This window comes from Rutidosis leptorrhynchoides, chromosome 6 (genome assembly GCF_046630445.1).
Source record: "Rutidosis leptorrhynchoides isolate AG116_Rl617_1_P2 chromosome 6, CSIRO_AGI_Rlap_v1, whole genome shotgun sequence".
Taxonomy (NCBI): Eukaryota; Viridiplantae; Streptophyta; class Magnoliopsida; order Asterales; family Asteraceae; genus Rutidosis; species Rutidosis leptorrhynchoides.
This window is the reverse complement of record NC_092338.1, coordinates 231462406-231476592: the sequence shown is the minus strand read 5'-3', so window position 1 is coordinate 231476592 and position 14187 is coordinate 231462406. Positions and strand designations below refer to the sequence as shown.

The 14187-nt window shown below is 36.9% G+C and overlaps 1 protein-coding gene across 1 annotated transcript; it reads left to right on the top strand.

Moving 5' to 3' along the window:
- The first annotated feature begins 231 nt into the window (after positions 1-231).
- On the top strand, positions 232-2699 carry LOC139854422 (uncharacterized). The gene is made up of 5 exons (XM_071843727.1): positions 232-727; positions 869-1010; positions 1052-1347; positions 1450-1683; positions 2416-2699. Exons 1-5 carry the CDS (start codon positions 232-234, stop codon positions 2697-2699), a joined length of 1452 nt encoding a protein of 483 aa, XP_071699828.1.
- Positions 2700-14187: the final 11488 nt, after the last annotated feature.

The window sequence follows — 14187 nt, the reverse complement described above, 5'->3', positions numbered from 1 at the left end:
AAAGGGTATCAAAAAATCCCAATGGCGCAAGAAGATGAGGACAAAACCGCTTTTCATACTAGAAAGGACATTTATTGTTATATTAAAATGCCTTTTGGACTCAAGAATGCGGGAGCAACCTATCAACGATTAATTGACAAGGCATTTGAAGGCCAAATAGGCTGTAATCTTGAAGCTTATGTCGATGATCATGTCATAAAAAGAAAAACGCAAGAGCAAATTTAGTTTGAGATGGAAGAAAAATTTGAAAGTTTGCGAAAGATTAATTTGAAATTAAATCCGTCTAAATGTAGCTTTGGAGAAAGAGAAGGCAAATTTTTAGGATATTATGTCACTGAACAAGGCATCCAAGCTAATCCTAAGAAAATAACTGTAATTGGAAACATGACCGCGCCTAAGACTGTTAAAGAAGTGCAAAGTTTGACAGGAAAGATAGCGGCGCTGACTAGGTTCTTGTCCAAAGCCGCGGAAAGACAGTTGCCTTTTTTCCGCACACTCAAAGGATGCTTGAAGCAGAAAAACTTTGTATGGACAGAAGAGGCAGATAAAGCATTTCAAGAAACAAAGCAATTCCTTGCTACACTGCCTACATTTATTGCACCTGTAGATGGTGAAATATTATATCTTTATATTTCGATTGTGAATGAAGCATTTAGTTCAGTGCTTGTTGCGGAGCGAAACAAAGTCCAGAAGCCAGTTTACTTTGTTAGCAAGGCGCTTGCGGGGAGTGAAATAAACTACGCACCTATCGAAACATTTATTTACGCGCTGGTTTTGACATCAAGAAGGTTATGCAGATACTTTTAGGGTCATTCGATACATGTTTTAACTGACTTGACGGTTAAACAAGTTTTGAGTACACCCGCAGTATCAGGAAGACTCCCCAAGTGGGCAATCGAGTTAGGAGCATTTGAAATAGCATATTTGCCACGCACATCTGTAAAGGGCCAGGTTTTTTCAGACTACCTTGCAGACATGACGGGTCAGCTTGAAGTTATCCATGAAAGAACGTAATTAAAACCTCTTCAACATGAAATTTGGTGTTAACAAGCCCGAGTGGTGAAGAACATACATACGCTCTGCGTTTTAATTTTGATGTAACAAATAACGAGACTGAATATGAAGCACTGCTTGCGGGATTAAATGTGGCGCGTAAAATGAATATTTTACAGTTTCGCGCATATGTGGATTCGCAGTTAGTGGAAAATCAATTTAATGGCTCATTTGAAGCTCCTGAGTTGTCTATACAAAAGTATTTGAAACTTCTGCAGGAAGCCGCGGAAAAATTTGAATTTTTTGAATTGACACAAGTGTCAAGAAGTCAAAACAAAAAGGCGGATGCGTTGAGTAAGCTTGCTACATTGACTTTTTCTCACTTCCAAAAGCAAGTATAGGTAGAAGAACTTCCCCATAAGTCCATTGATGGTAGTCTGATTGTTGCGGCTATAGAGGAAGTTCAACCGAATTGGATGGATCCTATAATGCACTATTTGTGCAAGAATACACTACCAGAGGACAAGAAAGAAGCTCGATTAGTGCGCGAAAGATCCCCTATGTATGTGATTAAAAATGATATGTTATATCGCAAGTCATATCTAGGACCATTAATGCGGTGTGTTGGACCCGCAGAAGCTGCAACAATTATTGAGGAGGTGCATAATGGATCTTGTGCTCTTCATTCAGGTTACCAAACTATTGCGGCAAAAATAATGCAAATGGGTTATTTTTGGCCTACCCTGCATCGTGATGTTGGATAAATAGTTAAAAGATGTAAAAGTTGTCGAAGGCATGCGCCGCAGAATAGAAAACCAAGACACGATACGATCCCAATTAATTCACCATGGCCGTTTTATAAATGGGCCATTGATATTGTGGGACCATTCCCCCAGGGGTAGGGAATGTAAAGTTTCTGATTGTGGCAATTGATTATTTTACTAAATGGGTAGAAGCTAAAGCTTTGCGCACAATAACTGGAGTACAAGTGCGGAATTTTGTGTGGGAATACATTGTTTGCAGATTTGGCATCCCGCGATAACTTGTAAGTGATAATGGAGCACAGATTGCAAAAGACCCATTTTTAAGTTGGTGTGCAGAATTGAATATAATCCAAAAATTTACATCGGTAGCGCATCCGCAAGCAAATGGGCTATGCGAAGTAACTAACTGCGATATTGTCAGCGGAATTCGAAAGCATTTAAATGAAAAGCGGAATGGGTGGGTTGATAAACTGTCAAATGTATTATGGGCTCATCGAACAACTTTCAAGAAAAGTACAGGCGAAACACCTTTTAGCCTTGTGTATGGGTCAAAAGCAATGATCCCCGCAGAAGTTTTTTTTCCAGACGAATAGGGTCACTAACTTTGATGAAAGTGCGAATGCAGATAACATTTGTGAAAATTTAAATTTCATTGAAGAACGCAGACTTATGGCTGTAATAAGAGAGACAAACAATAAGCAACAAATTGCCAAGTATTACAACAAGAAGGTGCGCGCGTTAGCCTTTGATATTGGTGAGTGGGTTTTGCGAAACAATGAAGCAAGTCGTGCTGAAAAACTTGGAAAATTGGGACCCAATTGGGAGGGACCATACCAGATAGTGGGAATCAACGCGGTAGGCTCTTATAAGATCCAAGATAATGAAGGGCGTCACATACCTAACACGTGGCATGCTACTTTGTTGAAAAGATACTACATGTGATGAAAAGAAATGCGTAGAATTGTTGCAAAGTTGCATTGTAATGTTTAGTGCTGTGTGAAGCAGAATTATGATTGTAATGTTGTGCGAAATGAATAAAGTTTAAATTTCTCTCAAATATAATGATGGTATATAATTTAAGTTTCAAGCATAATATCAATAATAAGATTTCAACTATACAAAGTGATGGTAAAGACCACTTGTTAGTTAATAAAAATAATTCAAAGTGTATGCGAAAAGAACGAAACGCGAAAAATTTTGCCCAAGGTATTTGATTTAGCCATACTTGGATGCTTCGCGAGAAACACAAATTTATGCCTAAGGATCATTTCGGTGGACTTAGAAGATTCATAATGTGCATAATGCACGCGCATACAGGTTGTTTCGCATAAAGTAATTGCTCGTTATGTGCACAATAATGAACAATGAAATTGCAAAGGACAATGCTAGTAATTATGGATAATACTCTTAAGTGCTATATAAATAATAACAATTGCAATTAATAAATGAAAATTTTATTATAATATCGCAGAAATTACTGCGCAAATACAAAATCATGATAAATGCGCGTTCTATTGCGCTTGTGTTGTGAAATCCTATTCCTAGCTGTCTAAGTCTAGTTTAATGATGTCTTCGACGGGAGCATCTTTGTCTTGACTTATGGCATCCAGTTTGGGAATAGGAATTTCGTGAATTCCTTCTTTGGCCAATGCGACGATATCCTCTTCTTCTTTAAGAGGACAAATGAGTTTTTCAATGTATTCCGGCATTGGCTCCGGTAATACAGTTACCTTACTAATCTCTCCCAAAAATTTGACTCGCTCAAGTTGGTGTAGTGCGGTGACATATGTTTCAAATTGTTTAGAAACGGGCGTGAATCCATTATCTTCTGCCCAAGTACGGGAAAATGTTCACGAAGTTTCGCGAAATTAGTTTCCGCGTCTGTTTTTACGGATAGGGCTGCATTCAAGTCGGTTTGAGATTGAATGAGTTTATTTTTCATGGCATCATGTGCCACTTGGAGATTATCCTTTTCGATGGAGTTTTTTGACAGTGCTTTTTTCAAATCCTCTGCGGATTGTTTTGCTGTCTGAAGCTCTGCAGTTGCAGAAGATATTTGTTTATCTTTCGTGAGAAGTTCAGATTGGGAAGTTGCAAATTTGGATTGTTTTTTTTTTCTTCAAAAAATCAATAAATTTTTCTTGACGAGACATTGCATCAAACGCAGATGCAAATGTCATAAAGAAATTTTGAGCAAAGTAGTTAAACGCGTCGTCATGAGAAAGTTTGCTAAACTCAGCGTGCATTTCATGGAGAAGGACTAATTTCATATGCTATCTTTGATCCAGAGCAGATTCTGAGGATGCGCATAAGTAGCCTTGAAGGCCATCCACCTTTATAGATTTTAATGAGCTGGGTGGAGTGTGCCAGAGATCTTCATATTTGGAAAGATCAAAAGTTGGAGGAGAGCTTAATTGCGTTGTTGGTGGAGGAGTGGTGGTTGTTTCTGTGATGCCCCGTACAAAATCATCGTCTATGGATCATCAACAACAGGATCATTACAAGGTCAAACACTATATGCTGTTTAAAAACCAGTTTTTGCATTCATGAAAAGATAACTTCATATGTTTTACAAAAGATAACGTGCGTCCAATGAATAGAAGCATTAACATAAGTATGTGACTCAAAGGTCGTTACAAAGCCATTTTTTGAAAATAACGTAAGTGATGAATGAAAAATAAAAGTTCCATGATTGAGACATCTCTAAGTAATGCAGCGGAAGTCTAACACAGCAAGTCTATAATGGCAAGTCTCTAACACCAAGACAGTAAGTCTAACAGTGGAAGCAACAACGTCTAAGCACCTGAGAAACACACGCTTAAAAAGTCAACACGAATGTTGGTGAGCTATAGTTTATTTGTAATCAGTAATGTAATGTAGACCACGAGATTTCAGTGCTTCAACCAACAGTTTAAATCAATATTTCAAATCAGTATGATAAAGTATATGCCTATCCGTGGGCACCCGATAACTAGACTTAACGTATGTATATCACCCCCTAAAAGTGTACTTGGCGAGTGCGTTTGTCCTCGAGGTATTAAACACCCGTTGAATCCTAGCGCGACTAGCCCGAGTGGGGATGTCAAACCCTATGAATCCATATCTAAGATTCGTGTTCACGGTCAGGAAACCAATGATTAAACGTTACCGAGCTAAGGGGAATCTTTGTGCTGTTATGTTATCCGCACATATGTAATGTTTAAGTACTCGTGTCTAGTATGTAAAACGTAAAAAGCGCATGTATTCTCAGTCCCAAAAATAGTAAAAGTAGTAAGGGATGCTATAACTCACAGTGTATAAGCAGTAAAAGTCAATATGAAAAGTATGCAAGTAGTAACTCGATCCAAACAAGTAAGTTGGTCGATCCAAAAGGTCCTCAACCTAAGTCAAAGGTCACTAAGTCAGTGTATTGTCCCCAAAGGTTTAAAAGTGCATAAATTAAGTTTAAGTGTCATCATCATCATCATTATTCATCAAAGCTAAAGTAAGTTTAACAAAAATAGAGATCGAAACAAAAGGCTGACTTTGGACAGCTGTTACGACCTCTACACAAATCGAAAAGATGCGTAGTCAATGGCCATGGCTCCGTATGTGAGTCCTCTAACCGCTGACCAATTTTCAGAACCTAACTCGTCTTCATTTGACCGTGGCGACGGTTTAAGTGTGAGTAGGTCAGAAATTTCAGCACAACGTTACAAAGGCGTAGTGGTTTTAAAAAGGCTATAAATTCTAAACCGTACATGGGATTTAGGTGAGTCTTAAACGAAAAGTCATCTACTCGAAATTAAATATCTGAAAGTCAACTTTACAGAAGTCCAAAGAGTCTGATCAGACCCCAAAAAATAGTAGAAAAGTGCTCTGGTGAAATTTTTGGTGCTTGATGCTCATCACGGTTCTCATCCTTGATGCTTGTAGCTTCAAGTGTACAACTCATTGATGGGTTAGTATCACTTCAAGTTTCAACCATCAACACACAAAATGTTAAGACCAAGTAAGAATACAACTCACTTAAGAGTTTTAGAAGGATGATGAACCAATGTTACATCATATTCTTAGTCTTAACACAATTACAAGTTCTATTTACAACTAAAGCTATAAACTTTCATTCAATCAAACAAGTATGAACATGAACTTGATCAAACAAAGTAATGGAACCCTAAGCTAGAAATATTGGATCCTTTTCACAAAAGTTATGAAGATTCAAAGCTAGAAAGCTTGAATCTTGATTGTTCTTGAAGATCTTGAAACATAAAGCTTAGATCTTCAAGTTTCATGAAGACCACAAACACAAGTTTTGATCTTTCAACAAAATAAAAGAGATCATAAGTTAAAAAAATTAGATCCAACAAAAGTAATGAACATTCAAAGCTAGAAAGCTTGAATCTTGATTGTTCTTGAAGATCCTTGAAGCATGAAGCTAGATCTTCAAGTTACATGAAGATTACAAACACAAGTTTGGATCTTTACAACAAAATAAAGAGATTATAAGCTAAAAGATTTAGATCTACAAAATAAGTGAAGATTCAAAGCTAGAAAGCTTGAATCTTCCATGTTCTTGAAGAATTCAAATCCAAGTTTGAATCTACAAGATGTAACAAGATCAGAAGCTAAAAAACTTTGATCTTCATATGATGATGATGATGTTGACTTCAAGAAGAAGAAAAGAAGAAAAATAAAACTTAAAACTTACAATTTTTAGAGTGAGAAAGGCTAGAGAGAAAATAAGAGAGTAAGTGTGTTTAAATTGTGAATGAGATCAAGTGTGAAATGCATGGAAATAGCTTGGTATTTATAGGGAATGAGGGTGTGAGGAAGCTCCTTAGGCCATAGGTTATGGGGGGACAAAAAGGGGAGGACAAGTTTGCTTTTTGGTTAATGGTTGTCTAAAGTTGGTGCTTATGTTAGGATCCTATGCAACATTAGAGATAATAGTAAGCAAAAATGCTAGCATGTTGGCTCTTATAAATGTGCATTTATCTTACATATAATTGGGTCATTAACCATTAATAATTGGACTAATTAAATAGTCCACTAGCTAGAGTAGGGTGGGCTTAAGTCCAACAAGGTAGAAAGTCCAACAAGACTAACTAGTATGTTCTAGTAAATTACTAAGCGTAATTAAGCATCCAAAACCCAAGTAATTTTTATTATAAAATAACAATTAGTATTTCGTAGTCATAATATTCCGATTATGACCAAAGTTAAACGTGTACGCAGTACATAGCTCGTTCTAAACGTCAAGTGACACTAACGGTCATAAAAGCTTCTGGGGATCAAGTTAAGTAACCTACGTAGACACTAACATATAAACGAAAGTAATCCACATGTAGTAAGATCTCAGACTATAATATAGCTCAGTACGCACAAATACACAGTTTCATGAAAGCACAAAAGCAAGTCGAAAAAGCCGGGTCGTTACAGTTTTTGCTGAAAATGAATAACAAAAAGATTCGTTGGCATAAGTGTACAATAGGTATTGCTTCAAGCGAAAATAATAAAATGAAAAGTGTGGAATAGTTACCAGTCTCGGGCTCAGTGGGAGTAACTGAGCTGGATCGCGTAATCCTTTTTGCAGAGGGGAGAGGAGATGTAGCTTTGCGTTTGCTAGGAGTTTCAGTTACGGAACTGGTAGAAGGAGATTTAAGCACAGATTTGGATGGTCTTGCTTCGGGACTCTTTAGTCTTTCAGCAAGAAATTGTTTGGTGTCATCTTTCTTCTCAATTTCTAATACCTTCATAATGATGATTAGAGCAAGTGAAAACTACTTGTGAAAAGAGTACGTTGATACGGGAAGAAAGTGATGAAGATCAATGTGAATGAGAAAGAAATGTGAGAAAAGTGTGTTGGATGAAATAGTGAATCAAATCCTATATATAGTGAAAGAATAAAATCTCAAAGCAACTTACGCCAACGGTTATAAACGCAATAATAATTAATCAACGGATATAAAAATATCCATTGGGAAAGTATAATACATCTGTGTGTAAATATTGTGCGTAAACTATTGGTAGCGAGAGACAAACTACAATTTTTATTTTTTAGAGTTTATTGTATTACATTTTTTGCAAAAATGTAACACAATAAACTGGTGGGACTTGATCATATACATACACATGTATATGTATCTTTTTAGTGCGAAAAGATACTTAAAGGAAAAAGATGCAAGACAAAGTAAACAGCGGTAAATGTTAATGAATGCAGTGAGACTACGCGAAATATTAAAGAGTGCGTAGGGTTCTCGCAGTACTTCTGCGGAATGCCTAAGTGCGTGCACATCTTACTTCCGCGTAAGTCTCAAACCTATAAATAGGGAGCTTGGCCTCTCATTTGAGGTTGTTGATTCTGGAAGAATTTCCCTAGCCATATTGATCTCTCTCGTAAGTTTGCCCGAGACTTGATCTTTGTTGGTTAAGGTAATTTACGAAGACCGGGACATGGTTATTGATCGTTTAGCACTTAACCAAATATGACAATAAGGTCCCAAAATCCTAATCGACATCCATTGTACCCCCTCATTGCACTCAATCCTTGATTAGCCTTTATTGGATAATCTAGGATTGATCATTATACACAATTCAGTATCTAAGACTAGTGGCCAGGTACACCTTGTGTGGAGAGGAAGGATCCTTTCGGTCCCAATAAATTGGTGGCTGTTCAGAAAATCTAACAACCAAGTCCTACCGGTTTATTCTAGACACCACTTTTATTCGGAATATCAAATTGTGTAAAGGTAATAGTTGGGTTGATATGATTTATAATTGTAATTAAGATATTAAAGAAATATAATTAAAATAAGCTAGCTAGCATGCAACATCTAAGGACAGAGAAGACATGGTTTACCATGATTTAAGATAACGTAGTGTCGGGATGATTATGAGACACTCCTTGGATAGATATACCTTGGTGTGAACACTAGATTCCCTACTAAGTGGTTTCCCGTTTTGCATGTCACGAGGAACTATGCTTTAAAGATTCTGATCGGATGGACTATGCTCAACTCCTGACGCTTTATCCGGTTTAAGGATATAAGCGGCCCAACTTGGATGCAATGCATACCTTGGGTGCATGAACAAAGTAGCATAGCCATATAAATATAATATCCAACCTTTCTTTACACCTTAGTACATCACCCAAATGGGTGGTTATGGTTGTGTTTCAAATTCCTTTCTGTTAATGGTTTGGTAAAATCTAAGGGTTTGTAGACAAATTAGAACCTCTGATAGTTCTCAGTAATCCTTAAAGATTTATAAGCTTAGTTTGTATTGTAGTGCGTTAATTTCCCACTTATGATTTAAACCAGCCCATACTTAAATCTACCTAATAAATTCTTTAGTTATCCATCATGTACTATACTAATAGTGGTTCCATAGTTTCTAACCTTGACCATGCTCAAGTGGTCCTATAGTACATCAACACTGTACTCTACTGTTGCAATAGTATTTCCTCGAGTCATATACTCTCGACCAATATCTTGATCTGGTCCTACAGTAATTCCCCATGTACTTTTTAGTATTTTTGATGGGTTCATACCTTGACCAATGTATAAACACAAACAATTAGTTACCTTATAATTGTCAACTTTATAAAAGGTTTTAATCACGTTTATTGGTTGAAGGACGATAATAACGAGGTTTAATAACATAGACAGAAAGCGAATACGAAATAATAATCATCCTTAACTAACATTATTAAATCGTGGCAAACAATCAAGCAATTACTCACACATCATGGCAACAATCATTTCTAATATTAATAAATCACAAACATCCAACAAGAATATTATAATAAATTAATAAAAGAAAATGAAAGATATTACCGAATAATGTCAGCAGAATAACACTTGTATTTCTTCATAATATCCATAGCGTTACAATGCTTGATAGCTTCTACTACTAACTACATACTAATCTCCTATTGATTACTAGATAGCGACAATAGAGATATAATTATTTTCCTAATCTCTGAACTTTTCTCTATCTAGAATCTAGAGAGTGAAAGTAGAGAGAGAACTAATCTCCTATAGATCACTAGAGAGCGACTACTGAAATGTCCCTGTTTTTATTGATTAAAAACGTTCCATATTAATTGATTTCGTTGCGAGGTTTTGACCTCTATATGAGACGTTTTTCAAAGACTGCATTCATTTTAAAACAAACCATAACCTTTATTTCATCAATAAAGGTTTAAAAAGCTTTATGTAGATTATCAAATAATGATAATCTAAAATATCCTGTTTACACACGACCATTACATAATGGTTTACAATACAAATATGTTACAACAAAATAAGTTTCTTGAATGCAGTTTTTACACAATATCATACAAGCATGGACTCCAAATCTCGTCCTTATCTAAGTATGCGACAGCAGAAGCTCTTAATAATCACCTGAGAATAAACATGCTTAAAACGTCAACAAAAATGTTGGTGAGTTATAGGTTTAACCTATATATATCAAATCATAATAATAGACCACAAGATTTCATATTTCAATACACTGTAACATTCCGCGTTTTTCCGTTAAATTTAATTTTAACACCGTCTTTTTTTTTTAAAACATAATCTTTCGTATTTAAATTAATAGTTTCCGTGAGTAACGTTCATTATATTCCCGCTATTTAATTTTGACATCACCCGTTTACTCGAGCGTTTTAAAAATATTCGATCGGTTAAATCCCGCACCCGCTTTGAAACTCGAGGGACCGGAGTTGCCAAATGGGCAAACTAGTTGACTAGGTCAACTAGTCAACCCATTTTTCATTCATTCCATCATCTCCCTCCTCTCTTTTCTCTCCATCTCAAGAACACACACACAAACCCATTCCATTCATTCATCATCTAAATTCAATCTTGGAAGCTCACAACAAATCCGACTACATATTCTTGATCCTCTCATCATCCTCTACGATTTGATACTAACTTCATTGATTTTGGGTAACATTTCTAAAACTCTAGATTTCTCAAATTCGTGTTTTTGACTTGAAATGTTGTTAGTTAGTGTCTATGGCTCGTGTATAACATGAATATATGATTTGTATGTTCGATCTTGATGTTTTGGTGTAACTAGCTTGAAAATGAAAAGTGTATGCTTAATCTTTGATTTTGGATGATGAAATGTGTTTAGATGTTAATGTTTGTGTGTTCAAAGTGTTAGTTACTTCAATAGCTTCGTTTTGGTGTGTTGATTGACATGAAAACCTTACATTAACATGATTAGTGATTTTGAGGTTTGGTTAGGGTTTGACAACTCTTAAAACGAACTTTTGATGCGTTGAATGCTTATTAATGTTATTGATAAGTGTTTAGTTGCATTACATGTTTCATTACCTTCAAAACGGCATATCATATGTATAAATCGGATTCCCGAAACTTGAATTGCAATTGATGAACTTGAAACCTTGTTTTGGAACGTTTAACGAACTTTCGACGAGATTTTTGTTGTCTAAAATGATAAATTTGATTTAGGAAATGTATCTAGTTGTGTTCCTTGTCGAAAGAGCTTTCCGGTGATATAAAATACATGTCTTGATTGTTTGCGGATCATAAACTAGGATTGATTGAAGTTTGGCTCGTGCCTTGTGTTTTCTGCAAACAGGACCTGTAAGCCTCTTGGGACGCCGTCCCAACCTCCTAGACGCCGTCCCACCTTTTGAACCTAGACGCCGTCTAGGATATCAGGACGCCGTCCCACCCTTCAATGTGGGACGCCGTCTAGCCATTTGGGACGCCGTCCCATTGTACTAAAACTGGCTGTTTTGCTTGGTCATTGGACGTAAAATGTTTGATATGCTACGGACCTCCGATTAACATGAAACTTGGCCAACATGCTCATATATGATTATATAACTTAGAAAAATTGTCAGATACCCGACCCGACATCGTTGACTTTGACTTTGACCAAGTTTGACTTTTAGCCAAACTTGACCAAACGTTTATGCAATCGTTCTAACATGCTTTTATACTTCATTCTCGCATGAAACTTGACAACGTGATTCACATGCTATACTTTTCGAGTCTTAACGAGCCATAGGACTAATTGAACGCATTTCACCCGACCTTGTGTCGTAACCGGTTAATTGATACAACTTACTTGTTTAGGTCAAGGCTAAGCAACTTTCATGCATACGTTACTTTGTGAAGTACTTTTATACTCGTGCACTCGAGGTGAGATCATAGTCCCACCTTTTCAACAACTTTTTATACTTTTAAATTGTGGGCTGAGAAACATATACTTTGTTACATTTTGTACTACTTACTTTTATACTTTGAACACAAGTACAAGGAAAACAAACATTCCACAGCGAGTTAGAACAAAAATCCTCAATTCGATTATCATTAGTTACACTTGCAGGGTGTAAGCGAGAACTTATATTGTGTGGCCATACGGGTTTGACAAACCCTCATTACGGACGGTTCGCTACCGTCTACGGATGAAATATATTTTCGAGAAACAGTGTATGTTCTAACACTATTGTGATGGGGTTCTATGGAAGGAAACGTTAAGTCTTGATAATTGGGTGCTCGCGAACAATACTTTTGGAATGCAAACGATTTTGATAATCAACTATGGGAATACTAAATCTTGTGGTTCAAAAACAACGTTTACAAATACATCTATGATTTCACCAACGTTTTTCGTTGACAGTTTTCTATATGTTTCTCAGGTTCATACTTGGCTATTTGATACATGCTTCCGCGTACACTCATTCTTGCTTGGAGTCGAGCATACATGCATACACTCTGATTTCTTGCTTGGGGTCAAGCATACATACATACATACGCTAGGGATAGCACTTTTGGATTCAAACTTTTGTTTACATACTTACGCTATTTATAGCAACTGTGTTTTTCAACTTATATTATGTCGCAAGTTATTTTATTTATACTTTATGACTTTTGTAAACTTAGACTTGTTGTCGAACGGTTTCGTAAACTAAAATTGCAAGTCTTGTACCTTCCAAATGAATGCGACATAATTTTGGTCAAACGAGTCTCATATAAGGACTACGACCACGCAACGGGACCTAAGTTAACGGCGCCGTCAATAACGGTTTTGGTCGGGTCGTTACAAGTGGTATCAGAGCGTTGGTTGTAGGGAACTAGGACGTGCATTAGTGTGTCTAACAGAGTCGTTAGGACGCATTAGTGAGTCTAGACTACAACCGGATAGTTAGCCATTGCATTCTGACATACATTTGCTATAGATAGCACTTACTTGACTACTTGTGCATTATACTTGAATCATTCTTAGGAAAACTTTTTAATGGTACCCAACCTTCATCATACGAACTCGTATTCCGCCACTTTTTGGTAACACACGTAAATTCATGATTCGTACACGTATGGATGACGACGACTTCATTAGTCACACTTGTTCGGGAACTCTGTCTCCCGGATTGTTATTTGCCACCGTTTCAACTTACTATCGGTTTTCCCACTGGTGTTTCTTACTATCTACTTTTTGGTGTCACTACCATCACTACTCTAGGTGAGTATCGTCATCAACATTTATCGCTACGGTTGCGTATTACTTGTTATCATGACTCGTTACTCTTTTCATACCTGAATACATTTTTGTCTGACTCGAACCGCATTGACGTGAACAATCATTTATACACTTCCCTCGGGGAACGCTTCCTTAGATTTGCAGAAATTCTTTCGATTTAATATGAGTCACGTTTGAGACGTCGTTACATTTTGTTCATTTTAGGTCTTCACGATGACAAGAACTTGAATCTATGGAGTGATGTGGGAATGGAGGTATGAGTTAGCGTAATATAACGACACTCGATCAACGTGGTTATATTACGGTAAGACATACCAAAGTTCTAGTGACGCGTGATGGTGGTTAGACTCGATCAACCTAAACACCACCATGTGCCATGTACATGACTTCATCCTTTCAGGTTTGGACATCCGAAAACTCCGAGAATATTTATAACAACCATACCGGGGACACACCTTCAATTATTGTCAAATTATATTTATGCTTCCGAATGAATTACCGATTCCATTCGACTTCAACCGTATGTCACACGGGTATACTATCTCGTCCTCGCACAGTCTTATTGACTAACTACAATTTACTCGTTATGCTCGCATCGAGGCGGAAACATCTCTCGCCTTACACTCGCACTTTCGTATAAGGAAATCTTTATTCTAAATTCTCAATGGAGGGAGAGACTCCTCACATTATACTAGTATTCGCCTCGAGGGTGAATAGTCCTAACGAACGTTTTTGGAAACCGATAAATCTTCCGCGACGCGAATTTTCTTGAGAAACTTGTCCTAGCTAACGTTTTCAATTCCTAGCAAACTTGTTCAATATGCCTTAGGGAAATGTACCCCGTTTTGGATCGAGATCCTCGTTTCACTTCTAGATTTTGGAGTACCTTACAAAAAGCCTCGGGACCGCGTTTAGACATGAGTAC